General features: G+C 36.9%; 1 protein-coding gene across 1 annotated transcript; it reads left to right on the plus strand.

The window, feature by feature from the left end:
• Positions 1–17,421: 17,421 nt before the first annotated feature.
• On the plus strand, positions 17,422–22,824 carry LOC117722200 (spermatogenesis-associated protein 31A6-like). Its single transcript, XM_034521136.2, has 2 exons — positions 17,422–17,607; positions 18,806–22,824. Exons 1-2 carry the CDS (start codon positions 17,422–17,424, stop codon positions 22,736–22,738), a joined length of 4,119 nt encoding a protein of 1,372 aa, XP_034377027.1. The 3' UTR covers positions 22,739–22,824.
• The last annotated feature ends 366 nt before the right edge of the window (positions 22,825–23,190 follow it).

Consider the following 23,190-nt stretch of genomic DNA (forward strand, 5'->3'; position numbering starts at 1 on the left):
GAATTTTCTTATCCCTCTTTTGGAAATTTTATTTAGATCACTTTCATACGCATGTCTATTTTAGGAAGCATCTAGTGAATTAGGTTTCTATAAAACCCCTGTAATGGCCCATAGTTATAGCTTCCCCTCCTTGCATTTCCCCTCTTGCCCCATCTTTTCTCCTGATCTTCATATGATCTTATTTTCCCTGTCCTCACATCATTTCTCCATCCATAACTATCTAGACTTTTCTTCCTTGAGAGATTCATCCTTAACTCCATCACCCATTTTTTTTTTTTTACTATATACCTAACCTCTGTCATTCTAGGAATTGTAGCTTGTTTATTGAAGAGGTACTAACTAATATACAACATTCATATATAAGTGAATTAGGGCCATATTTTTCTTTTTGGGTCTGGGTTATTCAGAATATTTATTTTCCAGCTCCATTCATTTAACTGTGCATTTTATGATATAGATTTTTAATGATTGAGTAATAGTGCATTGTGGAAATATACTATTACTCAAGTATTAATGTCCACATTGTTTTATAAAATAATATATTCAAAATAATCTAGTTTTTTCAGTTTTTGGACTATTATAAATAGAACAGCAATGAGCATGATTAAGCAAGTGTCTCTGTGGTGAAATGAAGTATCTTTTAGGTATATGCCAAATATTGGTATAGCTGGATCTTGAAGTAAAATGATTCTCATATTCATGAGGTACCACCAAGCTAATTTCAACACTGGTTATAAAATTTTTCACTCCCAGCAGCAATGGTTGAGTGTTTCCCTTAATTCACATCCTTGCCAGCATGAACTGTCATTTGTTTTATTTATCTTAGCAATTTTGACTTGTGTAAGATGAAATCCCAAAGTAGATTTAATTTTCATTTACTTGATGACTAAGGGTGTTGAACATTACTTTTTGTGCTTCTCAGATATTCAAGTTTCCTCTTTTAGAAATCCAATGTTTAGATTTGTCTCCCTTTTAAATTGAGTTATTGTTGTTTTTGATATCTAGTTTTTTGAGTTTTAAAATATATTTTAAATATTACCTGTCTCTTAGATGTTTACTTGATAAGAGTCATTTCCATTTTCCATAGCCAGTCATAATAATGTCCTTTGTCATATATATGCTTTTGAGTTTCATAAGTTTCAATTTATTAAGTACTTTTCTTATTGCATTTCCTATTAGTGTTCTTTTGAGAAAGTGTTTTCCTGTGAAAGACTTCAATATTCTTCCTTTCTATCAGATACAGTACATTTGGCATTATGTTGAGGTTGTTGATTCACTCAAGGTTGAGTTTTCTGTAGCATAACTATAGATCTACTTCCATTCTTCCACAGAAGTCATTCACTTTGACAAATATTATGAACTAAACAGAGGGTTTCACTATTAGATTTATTACAGAAGGATCTCTGAAATTAGACATTTTATTTGAATTAATCCAGTTAATGAAAAACAATGAGAAAGAGACTTTGAAAGTTGTTATATACAAGATCCGGTGAAACAACACAGAGTGTATAGTGTGTGCTCTGATAAAAGAAAGAGCCATAAGGAATAAGAAATAATGTATGCTTACAGCTTTCCAAACATCATCTAAAAAGATCTGAATGAAAAATAATAGCTAAGTTTACCTAATATTAAATAAGAATATCATAATTAGATTACCCTGTATCTATGTAATATATAATTTTACATGTTATATTTTGTATATTTATATAAAATAATTATTCAACAGCACACATAATAGGCTTATAGTAGGTTCTAAAGGCATACAAGCTGTAGACGAGAGGCTGGACATGGTATTCTTTGTAAATGATAAAATGAAGTATAAGAGGTTATGATCATATCATACAAATCAGATTTCAAATCTGAAAATATCTATAGGGAACACAGTCAAGTCATAAACAGTACTTAAACAATAAATATTGAGTCAAATGAAAGTTATAAATTGCTCACATATGTTGATATATCAAAATCATAAATATATTGAGTAAGTATTAAGAAATCCAAAGATAATGGTGATAAAGAACTTCAACATAGACACAATACTCCATCAAGAAAATATAATATAGAAAATCAGTAAAAAAAAAAAAATGACTTCAACAGCACTGGGGAATTTTAGGCATTGTGTTAGCACAAATGAAAATAATACTTAACACATTAATAACTTAAGCACAATATATATGCAGTTCTAAGAGAGCAATTTATGGCACCAAGTCAAAACAAACAAAATAACTTAAATAATTAGCAAAAATATACACCTATAGCATGAACAAAATGAGCCTAAGGTATAAAGTAAATAATTATCAATGGTGGACTAGAAATGCAAAAAAATGAGAAAAAATAATAAAGAAAATAAAAATGAGTTTAAAAAAAACAATATTTGATTCCTTAAAGAATTAAACACAATCAACAAACATCATTGTAGATTTTAGAGAAATTTCAATCCAGCAAAAAAAACTGTTCTGGCAAGGCACCACACTCAAAGAACTTCCAGGTCAATGTAATCCAGCTGGAAAACAGACATACTCTGGATTACAATATGATCTGGCTGCAATACACACATGCACTCAGTATAAACCTTTAATCCCTAATAGCGAAGGTTAGGTTAGTTTGTAGAAAGAAGTAACCATGGTTGAAAGCATATCTAATTGAGAAGCAGACAACGAGACAAATCAGAGAAACATTTGACAAATTAGTCAGAGATAAGATATAACCACTCTCACAAGACCAGCACAGGAAAGAGAGACTACTTACTACTTAACAGCTCAGGGAGAGAGAAAAAGTTTGATACAAAAATACAAATGGTGATAGTGGTTGTGTGTATGTGTGAGTGTGTGTGTGTGTGTGTGTGTGTGTGTGTGTGTGTGTGTGTGAGAGAGAGAGAGAGAGAGAGAGAGAGAGAGAGAGAATATGTTTTATTGGGATGCTTTTGCTTTTTTTCAGGGACAAGTTGCAGAGAGAACAAGCTAAACAGAGCTGAAGTCATTTGCAAAAAGATAGGTTGCAGAGAGAACAACCTAGAAACATGTGAAAACAGAATTGTCAAAGAATAAGAAGCCAGAAAACTAGAACATATTGAAAAAGTTAGTATGAGGATAAGCAAAACAATTCAGTCAGAAACCAGAAGAAGGAGGATTGAATCAGTCAGCTTGGAAGATTAGAATGCAGGGAGACTAGAATCTTCCAGGCCTATGCTTATGGGTAGATAGATCAGAGAAAAAAAATGCTCTTGTCTCAGCTTAAGCTCTGTATTGACAGAGCCTGGGTGAAGTTCTCATCTTATCTCTTTAACTGAAGAAATAAAAGCTGTATTTACACTAGATTAAGAGAATAAAGGAAACTTAAAGACAATCAGAAATCAAATATGAAACATTCCAATGGACACAATAGAATGCAAAATATTCTAAGAAATTACTGTGGGAAATTTATGCTAATACATTGAGTAACTTAGAGGAAAGAAAGAATTTCCTGGAAACATACAACTTGCTAAAATGGAATCTTGGGGGGATTACCAATCTCAAACAGATTAGTGAGGGCATTGGATTGATAAGGACTACTCTTTTCACCATCCCTACAGAGTTAGTTTCATCTCTATTGTTGGGCTAAAGCACTGACTAAATAAAACTTGGGAGTGGATAACTTTATTTTAGTTTGCACTTCCATATGAAAGACAGGGTTGGAGCTCCTATGGGAGCTTGAAGCAGAAAAAAAAAATAAACATTGCTTTCAGACTCTCTGGTTCATTCTCCTTGTGTTTATGCTTCATTACCACTCCTACACAGCGCAGGACCCTCTACATAAAGATGGTTGTGATCAAGTTACTTTAGGCTCTCCTGCATCAACAAATAAACTGGCTTAGGCGCTCCTGAATCAACAAATAATCAAGACAGTTCCAGAGACATGCCCCCAATCTAATCTAATTTGATGCAGACAATTCTTTAGTTTATATTTCCCTTTAAGAAGAAATTAGGCTCTATCAACTTGACAAAACTAACTAATACCATTGTTAAACTCTTCTAAAAAATAATTTACAGAGGGATATACCTACCACTTAGGAAATTTATTGAAAGAATGAAGGATTATATTTCATAAGTTAATGGCAAATTCCGATAAAGAAAAGAGAGACAGACAAACAGGGACAATTCCAGATTAGTAAACAGTGAAATATTTACTAAAGCTGGTGGTATAGACATGAAGCAGTTTGGGCACTAGTAAAATGAGGTAAGCATCCATGCCTGTATGTTGATTTAATGTATTTAATATTTTAAAGACAAGGAGAATCTCAGTTAGCCTATGCTGGCCTTGAACGAGTTATATAACAGAGGTGGACATTGTACTGATCCTCCTTCTCACAAAGCTGGAAATACAGGTATGAATAATCATGCCTGGCTACCTTTTATGTTATGGAAATACAAAGAAAAGGGAGAGTTGAGGATAATCACTGATGTATTGAGTCATTTGGTTTCCTAAGTTAATATACTCATTTAAAAGTGGTTATCTTTGTTAACTACAATTTAGTAAATATTTTTAAGCAAATGAAGAAGCGTATTTAGGAGGATCATCTAACTAGTCACCCATGTATTTCCAGTATTGCAGAATATTATAGCACTCACTTTATTATGACAAATTCAAAATTCTTTCCATTACAACTTCCAAAGAAATTGTAGGAGGTCACTATAACCCTGAAACCAAACACAGTTAAGAATACTCTAAGACGACAAATCCATACCTTAATAATTTTGATGAACAGAGATATAAGAATACTTAAGAAAATAATACTAATCTTTATTAATACATGTAAATTGATGTTCAACATTATTCCAAGGGATTTTTACCCAAGAAGCAAGCCCTGTCTTGTTTATACTACTTTTTATATTAATAAAATATAGTAATTAAATTAACAGGAACACCATGATTATGTATATGGACACTGATCCAGCACCTGACAAAATTTAGCATCTGTTCATAATTTGAAACTTCAACAAAACACATAATAAGAAACATATTTAAAACTTATGAAGTCCACATTTCAGGGTAACACAGAAATCATAAAACCTAATTTAAAGTTAAAACATCTCTCTTGTAAACTCTGGGATAAAATATAAGAAGCTTACTTTTACTACTCACAGTACCAGAATAACTAGCCAGAGTAATAAGAAAGAAGTATTAGTATTGTGACAAAAGACCTGAGCATCCAATTTGAAGGAGGAAAGATTTACATGGGCACATGGCTCAAGAGGGTTCCTGATGTTCAGTTTGCTCTACTGTTTTGGATCTTGTTGTAAAACAGAACATCATAGCAGAAGGGCATGACGGAGAAAAAAAATTGATGCCAGCAAAAAGATAGGTGCTAAGAAGGACTGAGTCAATATATGTCTATCAGAGCTATTCTCAGGGATCTACAGCATTCAGCTAGAATCTACCACCTTAAATTTCACTACCTTACTTTATAGTGGTACCAGATCGGGAATAAGTCTCTAGGATAAGAGCCAAAAGGGGCATTTCTTGATCAAAATGTAGCAAGTCTAAATTGGTAGGAAGGAGCACATTTTTCCCAGTCTATAAATTAAATATTATACTGTAAATGACATAAAATTTCAGTGAATAGACTCTATAAAACACTGTACCTCTATTAATACATACCATTTTGTGACTTATATTGAGCTAAGATGAATTTAATGTGAAAATTTAGGGATTTATATATGGTTTCAGAGAACTCACGTTCTCTTCAGGATGTGTGGATAGACACATGGCATGTAACATATGGAGTAGGGTCTGAAGAGGATGAGTACCTTAAGTAGGGTCTATATCACTCTTAAACTGTAGCTTCTCAACCATCTAAAAAAGGTTTGAAAGTAAGTGAGAAAAAAAATCAGCTTGACTCCATGTCACTTAATTGAGTGCTACAAATATTTAACACTGTATTGATGAGCTTTCCTCACTTCTGTGTCTAAGTATAGTCTAAGAGAAAGAAAGAGAGCTCTTTTTTCTTTTGGGCTAAGGATCACAGTCTACAGTTTCAGGGAAGACAAACAGCACTAGGAAATAGGTCAACTATGGTGGTGGGAGCTAAAAGTATGTAGCTACATCAAACTTTCAGATAGAATGCTGAAAACACTTGGTCATTCTAAAACACAAGAAGGCTGTAAGTATAGTTTGTACGTGCTGCTAGCCTTTCAGACATGTGAGAAGGACCTCAGTGTATCAGACGTGTATATTTACTAAGACACATGTCATAAAATACATAAAAATGTTATGTATCCATTTTATAATTTTTTTATGTCTGCATCAGCTTGAGTATATGTCACGTGGTTGTACATATCTATAGAGTGCAGAGACAAGGGTAAGATTCCTTGGGTTTCAACTTCTAATCTGTTGAGAGATGCTCATCAAAGGTACTGGGATTCAAATTTGGGTTCAGATTTGTTTTTATTTTATGTTTTATTATTCTTATTCATATCATTATAGTAAATATCATCATCAATTATTATAGGTCTGTTTTTTAATGAGTAGAGAATGTGGATTTCAGAGATAGGGAAGTGGGGAAGATTTGAGAGATATTAGACAAGAAGCTATAATTAGAATATATGAAAAAATTTATTCTCAAAACAAAAATAAAATAAAAAGCAATCAAACTTCTGTTCTTGAGAAGAACAGTATCTGCTCTTAACTGCTGAGCCATCTTTCCAGTCCTGTGTATTTTTTTTTTTTTTTTTTTTTGGTAAAAACATGTGTCAAGCAGTTCAAGGCTCTTATAAAGTAGTTCCTCTGGGAACAATGTCCAGTATTCTTTGCTTCTGTGTTTGTATGATATCTTAGAACACAATAACTTCTAATTATGAGACCTGTGTGTATATACACAAAAGATAGCCAATAATAATTCACACTTTTCCAAGGAAATACTCACAGTTACCAAACATGTTCTCAAACAGATCACCTGGCACCCTAAAACCCACCCCAGATACTAGCATATTTATGGAAACCACTCTGTCACAATTTAGTGTTTACTTCCCATTCACTCTGCTAACAGGACTCTCTAGAACACTTGCTTCTGGCTTTCAGCAGAAACCAAGAAAGTTATATCTGACAGCAGAAACAGTATGACAGTCTCAAGTTTCCTGAACTGAAAAATTATGCTTTGAAAATGTTTGGGTTCTCAAACTTTAATATAACACAGTTGTCATATGGTTTACCATTCAATAATTATTTCAGTGTAAAGGTATTTTTTATATTAACTACTACTATTTATTGAAAGTTTTGTATGATGTGCCTTGTATTCACCTAAATTTCATATTTTTTCTCATGCAATATTAATAATATAAATTCTACATGGTTTATGCTGGCAGTGTATAGCTTGTAAGATGACAGAACATAATTCAGTATCTTCCCCATGATCACACAGTTAATAAATTGTAAGCTGACACTAGAACCATAAGAGTCCCAAATCTTCTGAGACTTTTGGAAGAAAAAAATGCATTTAAGGAAGCTTTCTATCAAAAAAAAAAAAAAAAAAAAAAAAAAAAAAAAAAAAAAAAAAAAAAAAAAAAAAACCCATGGGGAGTGAGTAGCAATTCTCTCTGCTTAAAGAAGCATTGAATCACTTCAAAAAAATGTAATGAAGAAAGAAATATGTAAAATGAGATTATGTCCTATATAATTTTCACATCTTCAGAATAAAGATGCAACTTATCTCACATTGTATTTTACTCATAAACCATTGATATGTATCATTTCAGTTAGATTTTTTTCACCTGCACCAATTGTTACTTCATACCATCAAATAACTACTATTAAATTTGCCTAATAGTATTATTATTTCCATTTTTCATACCAGCACTTACCAATTGGCAGATTAGCTATGATTTAGAAGTTTCATTTAATCTATATTTCCTTTTGTTATATTTTACGTCCTAGGACCACAGGGTCAATGTTCTGTGAACTACTCTAATGTCTAAATTGGACTCTTTCAGTAACTTGCCTTCATTCTTCCCACACCTGACATTTCTATGAATTGTATTGTATAAAGAGTCTTGATGGGATATACAGTAGATATATTTTATGTGCAGTAGATGTATTTCTCAGCATCACAAACCCATTAGGATAAGCTTAGTAATGTCAACTTTAGTTGAAACTTGATTGTCAAATCAATGAAATAAGATTGTCAATTCAAACAAAGAAGACACGCCCATCTAGGTAAGTCTCCAATTGTTCTTTGCTGAAAGCAATAATTAAGGCCATCAAGACTCTCCCTAACAGTGATTAGCATTTTCCAGCACTGGTCCAGATATAAGGAAGACTGAGGAAAAGCTAAAGCTTTTTGTCTGCTCACCATTAAACCCTGATAAATTCATCTGCTATGGATGCTGCCAATATACTTCCCTCTTACCAGAACCCAACTTCTAATGGCTTACTAGGAGTCCTCCAGACCTTCAGTGCTAGATTTGTCCTGCTGAAGCTTTAAGTCTCATGGACCAAGCAGCTGTTAAGTTATCAATTTATCTAGTGTTCAATCAGCCATTACTGAACTACTTACTCTGTATCATGTAAGCCAACTTAATAGATCTGCTCAGTTATATACATATTCATAATTTTTGTTGAGAACTGTGGGTAATATGAGAATAATGTAGATATCTCTCCCTCAGTACTGTGAAGGGCCAATGGTATTTCCTCAAATATTATTTTAACTGAGATTTGTGGAGCTGATAATTTATCTTATATGTCTCCATGGTAGTCAGCATATTTGTAAACAGTAACTTCATTCAATGATTCTTCAACTTCAGTTTTTTTTTTCAAGGAGAGATAATTTTCCTGTATTAAGCTACTCTCAAGTGTTTATTTAGTTCCCCAATAGCCTATTAGGTATGATTAATTAGTCATGAAGTTTTCTAATATCTTTGACAGAGAGACACCAGAGTTAATGCTTCATGCCAATGAAAGCTGTTTCACTGAAGATCACAATATCCTTATAGTAAGCTCTGAATTTATTTTGAAAAGAACTCCATAATCTGGTTGTTATTTTAATTTATTTGGTATGAAACTTACCCCAAGTATGTTTTGTATACTTTTAATCTTAATTTTAGAATGAACCATATTTGTTTTGGTGATTTTTTTTCTTTTTGTAGTATAATTGATACTTGGAAACCACACTCCTGTCATTATCTAGATGTTCTTATTATCTCTCTTTGAGGTTTTTGGAATATATTTAATTCCATTCTGTAGACTGTGAAGTTCTTATAAAAACTAGAAAATTCCAGCAGCTATTTTTACACTAGGCATTAGAAAAAAACATACCTCTTCAAAAGTGTCATTTTCTCTCAGTGATTTTATTTTCAGGCTTCTGACCGCCTGACCTCCAGGAGAATCTCTCTCTCTCTCTCTCTCTCTCTCTCTCTCTCTCTCTCTCTGCATTTAAAGGACACTGTTAGTAGCAGATTGATGTTATGACCAAATAAAGCTAATACAATCTGGGGTTCCTTATTGGTTTATTCTCAAAATATCTAAAAAGCTGACATAGCTTTGAAATCAGGTAGGAGAGACAGGTTGAAAGACATTTGAAGAAGATAATAGAAAAATTCTAGTATCTGAGGAGAGAGAGCTACTGATAGACAGACATTGAAAATTCTGCCAGTGAGGATTTAAAATGAAGTAAAGGGTGATATAGAGAAAGATTACATCATCTTAAATATCTTAGAGAATTTCTTGATTATAGACACTGTAGTAAAAAAGGAAATTAACTACATTAAATTTATTTAAGCAGACTGAGTGAAAATTACTACAGGTAAAAAAAATACAACAATTTAAATATTAACTCTGTATGTAAATGAGGACATTTCCAAAACCATGTTAAACTTTAACCTGTTTTATTCTTGGTGTTTATGGGACATATGAAAGGAAGGAGGAAAAAATGGAAGACAGAACTATTAAGTAAGATTCAAATGAATTTCAGAAAAATTATATTATAATTACATATACTGGTAAATGGAAAGATACACTGAGAATACTGCTTAGTGAGGAAGTTAGTATTATCAGCTTGAAACAGATACAAAGACCTCCAGAAGACTTTATGCAGAGAATTTCAAAATTGCAGGTCTCTATTCTTCCTTTTGCAGTTTTGGGACCCACATGGACGAAGAAGAAGAAAGACTGTAGGAGTCAGAGGGGATAGGGGACACCAGGAGAACATACCCCACCAAATCAAGTAAACAAGGCTCACATGGGCTCACAGAGAATGAAACAGAGAGTACATCATTTTTAGAAGCACTGTCAATGATGCCGGAAAGGCCAAATGAAGGTGGAATGCTAATCTCTACAGAAAGGAGAAAGCCTAACTAAGGTGCTGCACAATGAATACATATCATTCAAGAGAAAGCAAAATGCCCCTAAGGGTGTCTGCATAGATGCAGATGATACGATTATGGGGTAAAAGAACAATGCTTAAGCCATTCCGTGCTTAAGTCCCAGGAACTCAATACAATTCCCAAACACATAACGAAATTACTCGAGGGCTACAGGTAAAGGTACTTTATCTATGAACTTGTCTAGGTAGTTGTATCCAGATATTTAGTAGAGAGTGCAAATCAGTAGAGCATTCATAAGGCAAAGCAAGAAGCCTTGTTCAGTTAGCTGAACTTTTAAGAGGAAAAACTCCATGACTCACTGAGGAAGTAAAAATGTACCTCATGATTGCCTGTGGACAAGAGCTGCAAGGAGAACTTTTCCAAATATTCAAACCTGCTGATCTATCCTACACATTTCAAATTATCTGTCTTTCAAAAACATAAGCCACTTATAATATCTATGTGATTATCTCTCTGTGTCTCTTTCTGTCCATAGTGAGTTCCAGTAATGGGTAGCCTACTCCTCGGGATTTCCTGGTGAGGGCTTTCCCACTGAACCATTTCCCCCGGTTCAATTTCGTCCTTTTGAAAGGGATAATGTCTATAATTATTATTCTATGCTTGGCTCTCCACTATGTTCAAAGAAGAAATATGTTCAGTGTTAGCCGTGTTAGCTTGTAAATAGGAATTTTAACCACAGATGTGTTATATTAAAATTCTCAATGTCTGATTCATATAATTCACATGAGACTGGAGATTTTGAGGAAGATGCTATTTAAATGAAATTTTCTACAGTGTCCAAATAACAAATTTAGACTTTAATTGTATCAGAAGGGTAATAAAGTTTACATGTGGTTTATTTGTCCTATTTTTTAGTTAGAAAGCTAGCTATAAATAGTAAGTTAATAGGAGCTCTTGAAGATCATATGTCATGTTCTATAGAAATTGAGATTATGTGAAATTTTTTGTTGTGTTTTTCTTTGTTATTGTGTTTTACTTTCTTGTTATAACAAAGATTGAATTCAGAGCCACAAAAATGTTTTGCTAATGAATGACCAACCTGGAAAATGCAAAGCAATGGGACTTTACATACATAATTCAAATCACTAGATATGAAGGTCACCTTGTATTATCTGACTATGCCATAAATGTTATTATCAGTGTCATCAAGAGTCAAGAAGATAGAGACTTGAAATAGAATAAGACAACGTGACCATTAAAGTAAGATGCTACAGTGTGGGCCTCGAAGCAGGAGAAAGAGACATTTGAAACCACTTGTCAAGGCATGTAGTTGCACAAACAATGAAATGAAATGAAACTGATTTAGAGTAGAATCTCACCAAGATCTTGATTTGGGGATGGTGTTGCCAGACTTTTTCAACCAAGAATTTTAGTAGAATACCTGCTAATTTTAGGTCACTATGTTATAATTAGTTGCTCCAGTCAGTGTAGGAAACTATTATACACTGATTTGTCCTTTCTTTCAAGTCAAATCTGGCTTTCTAGCCAAAGCATTTATTTGAGTCAACCCACAGAATTGATAGAACAGGCTTACAATAACAAATCAGGGACTGCTACAATAAGAGATTACGGAAAACAAGTAAGGGAATTATTTACTTGTATTTTGCTCGCTTAGCATTTACATTTTCTCACCAAACTTTGTTACTTTGTATTTACTGTTAAGAATTTGTGTTTTAAAGTAACCTTTTCTATAGTTTTAAATGCAATATGCACAAATATATACATTATACCAATACATCCATACACATACACAGGTACATTTCAGTCAAGGCTAAAAAACAAACCATAAAAATAAAATTATAATTAAATTTATAAAAAGGAGTGGGAAAAGCTGGCAAGTAAAAATATACTTCTCTAAATAGAACTCGTTTTGAAGATTTTACTTTCAACCTGTGTAAAGAATTTACATAATTGTAAGCAAGGAGCAATCTCTTTAAAGGACAATTTTTGTGTTTGAGAAACGAAATGAATCATAAATGAAACTGAATATTGAATTATATTTTAACATGTTTTTCTTAAAAAATTAATATTAACCTTATCGCTCTTCATTGTCCCGGACAATAAAGCCTCCACTTCTGCACGAAAGTATTCAGAGATATTCTTCATTTTATGGTTTGGTGTAACATGACATTATATGATTGTGTTGTGTGATATTTAATTATCTCAGGGTTTTTTTCCATTATCTTATGACTATAAATTTTACACTTACCATTTGGCATTTTCTAGTGGATTTTAGGGATACATTATTAGTAGCAGAATTACTAAATCAAAAAAAAAGTACTTTTATGTGATTTTTTAGATATTTTCCTTTCACTGCCTTTTGAACTAATGTAAATTACTTATAACAGTAGATATAACATCTTTACTCCTTACAGTCTCAATAATGCAATGTATACTCAAACATTTGAATGATAGTTACTCTTTTTATATTTAGAGCAGGATCTTCCAATACAGCCATGACTGATGCTGGACTCATTTACACACACACACACACACACACACACACACAGGGAGGGTGCCTGAATATTTTCATACTTGTTTACTTATGAATCTATGCACTATGTGTATTCTGGTCCTACCAGAGGCCAGAAGACAAAAATAATCACTCAGGCCTAAAATCAATCATTTAAAAACAAAGGGAACTACACAATGAATCAACAAAACTAGGAGCTGCTTCTTTAAGAAAATCTACAAGATAGATAAACTCTTAGCAAAACTAACAAAAGGGCCCAGAGATAGTATCCAAATTAACAAAATCAGAAATAAAAAGGAAGATAATAGAAACAGAGGAAATTTATAAACTTATCAAATCCTACTAAAAAGCCTTTACTAAACAGAACTGGAAAATCTAGATGAAGCGGATGATTTTCTAGAAAGATATCACAAACCAAAATTAAATAAGGATCAGGTAAACTATCAAAACACTACTATAACCCCTAAGGAAATAGAACCTGTCTCCCAACCAAAACAAAAGAAAAAAAAATTTTAGTGCCTGATGGTTTTGATGCAGAATTATATCAGATTGTTAAAGAAGACCTAAAAACCAATATTCTTCAAACTATTCAACAAAACAGAAATAGAAGGAACACTACCTAATTCCTTCTGTGAACTCACAGTTATGTTGATACCTGAACCACACAAAGACCTAACAAAGGAATACTTCAGACCATTTTCACTTATGATTATCAATGCAAAAATACGCAATAAAATTCTCACAAACTGAATCCAAGAAAATATCAAAACCATCATTCATCATGATCAAGTAGACTTCATCCCAGGGAAGCAGGGATGGTTCAATACATGGAAATACATCAATGTAATCTACTATGTAGACAAATTTTAAAAAATCAGTGATCATCTCATTAAATGCTGAAAAAGCCTTTGACAAAATACAACACCCCTTCATGTTAAAAGTCTTGGAGACATTAGGAATTCAAGGCATATACCTAAATAATATTAAAGCAATATATAACAAACCAATAGTAAACATCAAATTAAATGGAGAGAAACTTGAAGCAATCTCACTAAAATCAGGGGACAAGACTGTGCACTTTCTTCTTATTATTCAACATAGTACTTTAAATTCTAGCTGGAGCAAGTAGACAACAAAAGGAAGTCAAATTAATATACAGTGGAAGGGAAGAATTTAAAGTATCACTGTTTTCTTATGATATGATAGTATATATGAATGACCACCAAAATTCTACCAGAGAACTTCTATACCTGATAAACAACTTCAGCAAAGTGGATGGATATAAAGTAACACAAACAAATCAGTAGCCTTCCTCTCCTCAAAGGATAAATAATCTGAGAAAGAAATTAGAGAAATGACACTCTTCACAAATACTATAATACAGTACTATACTATAAAATACTGTGGTGTGACTCTAACCAAGCAAGTGAAAGATCTACATGACAAGAACTTCAAGTCTCTGAAGAAGGAAATGGAAGATCTCAGAAGATGGAGAGCCACATCATACTCTTGGATTGGTCATCTTGCTGTATGCAGTCTACAGATTCAATGCAATTCCCATCAAAATTTCAACTCAATTCTTCCTAGAGTTAGAAAGAGCAATTTGTGAATTCAAATGGAATAACAAAAAACCCAGGATAAGGAAAAACTGTATGGTATTGGTACAGAAACAGGCACATAGATCAATGAAATAGAATTGAAGACCCAGAAAAATACCTACACACCTAGGTCACCTGATTTTGGTAAAGGAGCTAAAACCATCCAGTGGAAAAAAGACAGCATTTTCAAAAAATGGTGCTGGTTCAACTGGAGGTCAGCATGTAAACAAATGCAAATTGATCTATTTTTAACTCCTTTTACAAAGCTCAAATCCAAGTGGATTAAGGACCTCCACATAAAACCAGATACACTGATTCATAGAGAAGAGAAATTGTAAAATAGCCTTGAAAACATTGGAACAGAAGGAATGTTCCTAAACAAAATACCAATGGCTCAGGTGCTATGTTTAATAATTGACAAATGCAACCTCATGAAACCAAAAAGCTCCTGTAAGGCAATGGATACTGTCAATAGGACAAAACAGCAACCTACAGATTGGGAAAAAGATCTTTTATTTATCCTACATCCAATTGAAGGCTAATATTTAAAATATGCATGGAACTAAAGACTTTAGACCCCAGAAAACTAAATAACCCAATTAAAAATGGAGTACTTGTATATGTAGGGGAGGATGGTCTGTTTCCCCTCCTCCATGAGTGGGAGAGGAAGTCCTTCATTCTGTGAAGGCTGGATGCCCCAGTGTGGAGGAATTCAAGGGTGGGGAGGAGGGAGTGAGTGGCTGGTTGAGGGCACATCCTCATAGGAACAGGAGGAGTGAGGATGGGATAGGAGGTTTCTGGGTGAGGGCAAATGGGGAAAGGAGATAACATCTGAAATGTAAATAAAATATCTAAAAAAAATTAATCTAAAATAACAGGATACTTAGCGAAATAGAGAATTCTCAACTGAGGAATACTGAACAGCCTAGAATCATATAAAGAAATGTTCAACATCCTTAGTCATCAGGGAAATGCAAATCAAAATGACCCTGAGATTCTACCATAGATCAATCAGAATGTCTAAGATTAAAAACTCAGGCAATAGCTGATGGTAGCGGGGATGTGGAGAAAGAAGAACATTCTTCCATTGCTGGTGGGGTTACAACTTGGTACAACTACTTTGTAAACTAATTTGCTGGGTCCTCAGAAAATTGGAAATAGTCCCAGCTATATCAGTTCTGGACATTATTCCAAAAGATTCTTTCCCATATCACAGGAACACGTGCTCCAATATGTTCATAGTACTCTTATTTATAATAGCCAGAAGCTGGAAACAACCCAGATATCCTTCAATGGAAGAATGGCTGCAGGAAATTCGATACATTTACACAATGTAATATTATTAAGCTATTAAAAAAAACAAGGGCATCATGAATTTTGCAGGCAAATGGATAGAACTAGAAAATATCATCCTGAGTTAGGTAACCCAGATCAAAAAGAACATTGTATGTCCTCACTAATAAGTGCATATTAGCCAAAAAAGCTTACAATACCCAGGATACAACTCACAGACCGCACTAAGCTTAACAAGAAGGAAGACCAAATCGTGGATGCTTGAATCTTACATAGAAGGGGAATAGAATAATCATGGGAAGCAGAGGGAGGGAGGGAGGGACATGGGTGTAATTGAGAAGGGGACAAGAAAAAAGGGTGGCAGGATCAGGTATGGAAGAAAATAGGAGAGAAGCACAGAGGACCAGGAGAATGTATAGAAATATTCAGTAGTGTGAGATAGGGAATAGGGGAACCACTATACAGTCCCAGACAACAGGAATGTGAGAGGCTCCTCTGAAATGTCTGACAGCAGGGTAGTAGAACCTGAAGACACCACTCTGGTAGATAGATAGGGCCCCCAGTTGAGGGATGGGCCACCCACTCATCTCAAAATTTTTAACCCAGATTTTTTTTTCTGTCTAAAGGAAACACAGGGACAAAAACAGAGCAGAGAATGAAGGAAAGGCCACCCAGAAACTACTTCAGCTTGCAATCCATCCTATCTGCATATACCAAACCTCTACACTATTGCTGATGCCAGGAAGTTCTTGGCGACACAAGCCTGGTGTAGCTGTTCTCTTACAGGTTCTTCAAGCACCTAAGACAGATGCGGATACTCACAGCTAAACATTGGATGGAGCCTGGGAAACCCAAAGGAAGATTTAAGGATTGAAAGAGCTGAATGGACTGCAACACCATAGGAAGAACAGGAGTATCAACTAACTGGACCCCTCAGAGCTTCCAGAAACTAAGCCACCAACAAGAGAGTGCACATGGACCAGTCCCTTGCTTCTGCGATATATGTAGCAGAGGACTGCCTTATTTGGCCTCAGTGGGAGTTTATGTGCTTGGTCCTGAGAAAATTTGATGTCCAGAGAAAGGAGATGTTATAGGGGTGAGTAGTGGGAGTGGGTAGGGGTGAGGGAACACCCTCTTAGAGGCAAAGGTGAAGGTGTATAAAATGGGAGTTTCATGGAGGTGGGAGAGAGAAGGCAGACAACATTTGAAATGTAAATAAATAAAACAATTAATAAAAACTAATTTACTGGAAAAAAGATAATCTATGATCTCAGAATGAAGAGATCTGGATGTGCAGTCAGAAACCGCCCTTAGAATAAGAATCCCTAAGAAACACCCCATGCATATATATATATATATATAGTCAAAAACTAAAACCCTGATGGACTCAAGCAGACAGAGGGCAGGACTCAAGCAGACAGAGGGCAGAAGAATTCTGGGGCTCAGGCAGAGAAACAGTACATAAACAGAAATCTATCTTTGACTTTTTCAGCAGTAGGATTTGGAAAGTGGGAGTAGGGAAAGCCAGGAGGTGGGTGGGGCTCTTGGGGTGGAGGCTGGGGAGGGGCCATGGTACTCTCCCTCCTGCCAGTAGCCCTTTGTGATGAGGAGGCCTCAGCTGTGTGATGCGACCTGAGCCCTCCTGTCAAGTCAGATGCTGTACTCCAGGACTCAGTAGCCTGAGAGCTGCACTGCGATTCAGAAGATGGGAAATTTTCTCTTTCTGATGAATAGCGTTAATGAATTGTGGACGATTCCCAGATCCATGTCCATGGTAGTGGACTTGAGCTTTGCCTTTCTGTGTGGAGTGGGTCTCTTTTACCTACTAATCCCATTCCTGAAGGAGTATCCAGAGTCACCACCATCTAGGAGAGAAAAGAACACCCCAAAGGTGAGGAGAGTCTTGGTTAACACACAATAGAGCAGGAGACTTTTTTTCATGATTGTTACTTTCACATTCCCTAGAAAGGCAGATTTAGTGAAAAATTTTGGCATTTTTTAAAAAACAAAAATATAAGAATATATTTTGTTTTAATCTCAGGTATAGGATATGGGGTTGTTTCAGATTTTCCACAGTAGCTGACTATGATTTGCCTAATGCTCTAGCAGGGGTATGATTCTGCCAGCAGCAGAGAGTTTCTGTGTTTGTGTGATGTTTGGAATTCTGGGGACTTTTCCTAGGATATATAAATTCTAAGGCCTTGAGAAGCATGGTGGGTTGTTGGTTGTTGGCTGACAGTTGTTGGTCATTTGCTATCAGTTTTTGGTTTGTAGTTTGTTAAGTAGAGGTGTAAAAAGAAGAAATAAGAAATTGATATTGCTAAGGTCAAGATTAAACATGCCCCAAAGGAACTAACCCCCTCCATCACAACATCTTTCCTTCCACCCTCCATCCTTTTTACTCTCTCCTATCTAGTGTTAGGGGAACAAAAGGGTGGAAGAAAAGGGGTGGAGTAGGATGGAAGAAAGAAGAACCTAAAGTCTAGCTACAGACAGGAGGCAGAAATCTCCAGGAGTAGCAGCACATCAGTCTGCAGGCAGGACAGAAATGAGAGTGGCCTGAGCTGTCTGTCTGAAGCTCTCAGACCATATGTATGGGGTGGCAGAAAGGCCACTAAGGATGACCATGGCTCTATGGACAGACTGCATTTCTGAGTTGGTGGGGACACAGGAAATGTCATCTGCCCTTTTATCAGGCACTTGGTTTTGTTTGTGTTGAGCTGATACGAAGCAGGGGATGAGACCAAGGGCATCAGATCAGGTATTGGGTCTCCTATGGTCTGAGGAAGCAGTTATCACTTGACAGTCCCCAAGCAGCCTTGGGTAGGATCCTGTCTGAGTGATCCTGTCTGAGGAACACTGACTGAGGATAGAGGTGGTGAGTGTGACATACACAGCCTTTTCTGCTGTTTCCCAACAAGGCCAAAAGGAAATGTGTTTATGCACAGTATGAATGAGTCAAGAATTGAAGAGAGCAAGGTCTCTGGGAAATGTGGATTTTATGTTAACCATAGCACAGAGAGCAGACAGTTTGTCTACAAGAGAGAAAAAGGGACCCCAGCTCATTTGTTGTTGTTTCTAAATGGCAGGTGTTGAAGAGGGGGCATAGCAAGCCCAGGAAGAAAACTGATACTGTAAAACATTTCAGAAACTGCCAAAGGAATGTGCGGGTTACCCAGAATGCATCTCGACCTATGCAAAGGCCCATCCAGCATCCTTTACTGCACTCCTCTCCCCAACCCTTCTGGTACTCGAAGGAGAGATTGAATCAGCTTTCTCTCCCTCAACTCTTTTCTTACCTCAAGGTCTTAGAAGTGCTTATACAGCAGAAATTTAACCAAATTATATGGGGCATATCCTCTGTGCTCTCTGAGTCAGTTGTGGCTACTGCCTGGGTCTCCAAGAAATCCTCAGGAGGACGTAAATCTGTGAGGTTTAGCGAACCAAGTGACTCTACAGAAGATTTATCTCTCACTCAAGAACCTCCACAACTTTGCCAGGACCAGTCATTGCCCCACCAAGTTGTGACACCAGGCTTGGTAGGTGTGACAGGGGTCCAAGAACTAGAAAACCTCCCAAGCTCTATAACAAACCAAACACCTTCTTCATTCCAAAGAAGGTACCGTAGAAGAAAATGTCCCACCACTGAGGTAGGGATACAGGCATCCCTAACAAATGTAAATGAGCCCTGTCAACAGGAACTGAATTGGAAAGACATTGCAGGAGGTAATATCCAAAAATGTCAAACAGACATTAGCCAGCCTACTGACAACTTGTCCTGGGGCACCCTGCCCACTAAAGTTACGAGGTCAGCCTCCATCCTTCCTGAGCATTATCAAATGGTCCACCATCATGAGGAGCCACAGCATGAAGAGAGGGAAATTAATGTGGGAGAACAACAAGGAACCCATGTCAGATTCCCCCCATCTGGGGAACTGCCACAGCTTCAGGGAGATTTGCAAACAAACAGTGATGGTTATTGCAAGAACCTGCCTGAACTCAACCAGCCTGCCCAACCATCCATCCTCAACTCCAAAAGCTACAAGTGCAGCCAGAATATGGGATCCATGCCCACAGGAGTTCCCTTAGAGAAGGTCATAGCTAAGTCTGATATTCTTAGGAAGAGTCTCGAGGTTGGGGCCGAAGATCTGACTTGCAATTCAAGCAGCATCCCTGGGAAGGGTCTGGAACCCAGGAATCCTGCTCTGAAGACACATGAGCTGCTCTCTATAAACACTAGCCAGACCCTTTCCTTCCTTGATCCAAATACTAAAATGAAGCTGGAATCAAACGTCAAACAGCATTTTGTGATTCGCAAAAGGAGATTACCCTGTGCTTCCAAGGCTGAATACTACTCCAAGGCTGCCATGATTCTTGAAAAATTGCATCACCAAGATCCAGGAGGGACAAGGGTAGAAACTGCATCATCTGCCAGGCTGCGAAGTCCTCTGTTTGAACACTCATCTCCAGAAGCTCAGAAGACCCAAAGAGCCCCTCCATCTTCTGCCAGCCATGGGCCCTCAAGGATCCATCCAGATCAACCACAGAGAAACCAGAGTGTTCAGCCCCGTGCTTTCTTCTTCCTCCATGCAAAACAAAAGCAGAGCAGAACTATCCAAGGAATTGGAAGAGGCCTCCTGCAACCAAATACTGGGCCAGGAATGGACAAGCATGCACCCTGGAAGCAGTCTGAATATATGGTCTCAGAACATACCTGTTTGACTGCAACAACTGTGGGCCCTGAAAACAGGGTCCCACCATCAGTGGCCAAACAAACCTACACATTGAACGTAAAAGAAGAGCCACCTTATGCATGGAGGGTGAGTCTGGGATTCAGTGAGATTCCCAATGGGCAAGACACCAATATCACTCTCAAGGACTTTGAGTCTGCAGAGGCCAAAAGAAGCCAAAGCCTTCTCCAAACATCTAACCCTCAAAACTCAGGGGACTTGGCTCTAAAAATAAAAGAATATAATAATACTGACTTAAAATCAAGTGAGCAACCACAGTCCTGGCCTATGATTCATCATCCAGATGGCCCCAGTACCGTTCACACTACCCTGGTCAACTTGCCTTCACAAAACTCACTGCTCAACTTCCAGAATGGATGCCAAAATGCCAAGACCTCACAGGATTTAGGTGATCTCCTCATGAGTGTGGATAATCAGAAGTTCACAGACCATAAAGATAAGATCGAAGCAAAGAATGACAATGTATTTCATCCCCCTGAAGTAAGACCCAATATTTTGAAATCTGGAGACATAAGCCAGGGAGAAAGCCTTGAGAAAGTAAGGCTTTCGACCCCAAGCTCCACCCAACTCTCAGCCAAGACTGGGAGTCAGTCTTCCCTTAATATAATAGGAAAAAGAAAGGCTCCATCTAAAAGTTCCTTGGAGAATATCTCATGGAATGCTAAACAATATGAAAACCTGAGCACAAATTTCAAGGGTCAGGGGGATTCTTTGAGGAATGAAACCCCCCCACAGGTTAGTAAGCTACAGGAGGTAGTAGATAGAGAAAATATCATCTATAATACAGCAATTGAACTACAATCTCTCATCAATGTTCTGCTCCAGAACCTGGAGAATAATCCAGGTGACTCACCAAAACCCACCAGAGATCCTGTGACCCAGATACAAGAATATAATGTAGATTCATCGAGATTCCAGCTGGGTGATTCCACCTGCTCTTCTGAGGGTCCCTATGACCCAAACCATAGCAGACCAGCAAGAGTGAGCAGTGGCCATGCCAGCCCTGAAGAGCACAAGCACACTTTCACATTCAGTAGTAGTGGAGACAAAGCACAGTCAGGCGTTGATGCTCAGAGTGTCTGTGACCAACATCTAAACAAGGTAAAGAAAGGAATGTCCTTTGACCAGTACTCCACTCCCATGAGGAATGACAATCCATGTTATAGGGAAGTTGGAGACAAGAAGGAGTCAGGTTTTGCTGAACAGACAGCTGGTGACGCAGGTCAAAGTGGAACGGAAACTGGAATGGGAAGCTCTTCACACGGAAGCCCCAAGGGGCACAACATTTCTTTAACAGACATTAGAGACAAACACGAGCCAAGTGTTGACCACAAAGACTTTGAACCACATAAAAATACAAAGAAAGGAATAGGCCGTGGTCAACATAGTCCCAGAGAGAACCATCCCATCAATGACGACAGGGGAATTGGAGGCCAGGAGCAGTCATCTGTTGCTGTCCAGGGATCCTCTGACCCAGATGAAATTACAACAAAGAGTGGAAAGGAATGTTCTCCACATGGAAGCCCCAAGACACATAATCATTCACACAGATACAGAGAAATTAGAAACAAATCACATCTCATTGTTAATGCCCAGAAAGCCTGTGACCAACTTCCCAACGTCCTGAAGAAAAGAATGGCCTTTGAAAGCCTCCTCACTCCCAAGGGGAACAACCATCCGTGTCGGCACAGGGAAACTGGAGACAAGCAACAGTTAGGGCTTGCTGACCAGAGATCCTGTGACTCAGATAAAAGTACAAGGAGTGAAATGAGCTCCTGTTCACACAGGAGTCCCAAAGGGCACAAACTATTATTCAGACACAGAGAAATTGAAGAAAAAACACTGTCATGTGTTAATGCCAAGAGAACCAGTGACCAACATCCAAACAGTGTGAAGAGAAGAGGCTTTGACCACCTCCCCACTCCCAAGGGGCATAAACATGTACACAGTTACAGAGTAATTGGAGATGGGCAGAAGTCGGGTCTTGCTGACCAGAAAGCCTGTGACCCAGGTCAAACTAAAAAAAGTAGAACAACTGGCTATCAATATAAATGCCCTGAGGGGTACAACTTTTTATTGAGATATGGAATAATTGAAAACAAACAGCAAGCAGACATTGTCCTTAGAGCCTCTGACCCACATAAAAATACAAAAGAAGGAATGAGACATGGTCAACCTATGAGTCCCAAAGTGATCCATTCAGTTAAGGACAGGAGAAGTCTGGAGGCCAGGACCAGTCAGGTGTTGCTGTTCAGGGAGCCTCTGTCCTGAGGTAGACCTTACCAGGAGTGTCCAAAAAGTAGGTACCTCAGGCCATCTTGGCCTTCCCATACCAAGAAACCTTCCCGAAGATGTCCCATCTGCCCAGCCATTGTTTTACCCTATGGTTTCATGAAAAAATAAAAATATTACAACAAATACAAGAATGCAGACAAAATGGGACCCTTATTCACTTCATTGAGAAGGTACCTGTTGTAGTATTTTTGGAAAACAACATGAGGATGTTTTAGAAAACTTCATGCAGAACTGCTGTACTATCCAGCTGTGTAACTTCTGGGTATAGAATGGAAGGATTAAGTCAGCAAGCACATCACAGAGAATCTAGTACATTCATGCTTATATCTTCTCTATTCATAATGCCCAATATAAGGAATCCTCATAGATGTGCATATACAGATAAAAGATAAAGAGAAAACATCATATATGTGATATATATATATATA

Source organism: Arvicanthis niloticus, chromosome 17, assembly GCF_011762505.2.
Source record: "Arvicanthis niloticus isolate mArvNil1 chromosome 17, mArvNil1.pat.X, whole genome shotgun sequence".
Taxonomy (NCBI): domain Eukaryota; kingdom Metazoa; phylum Chordata; class Mammalia; order Rodentia; family Muridae; genus Arvicanthis; species Arvicanthis niloticus.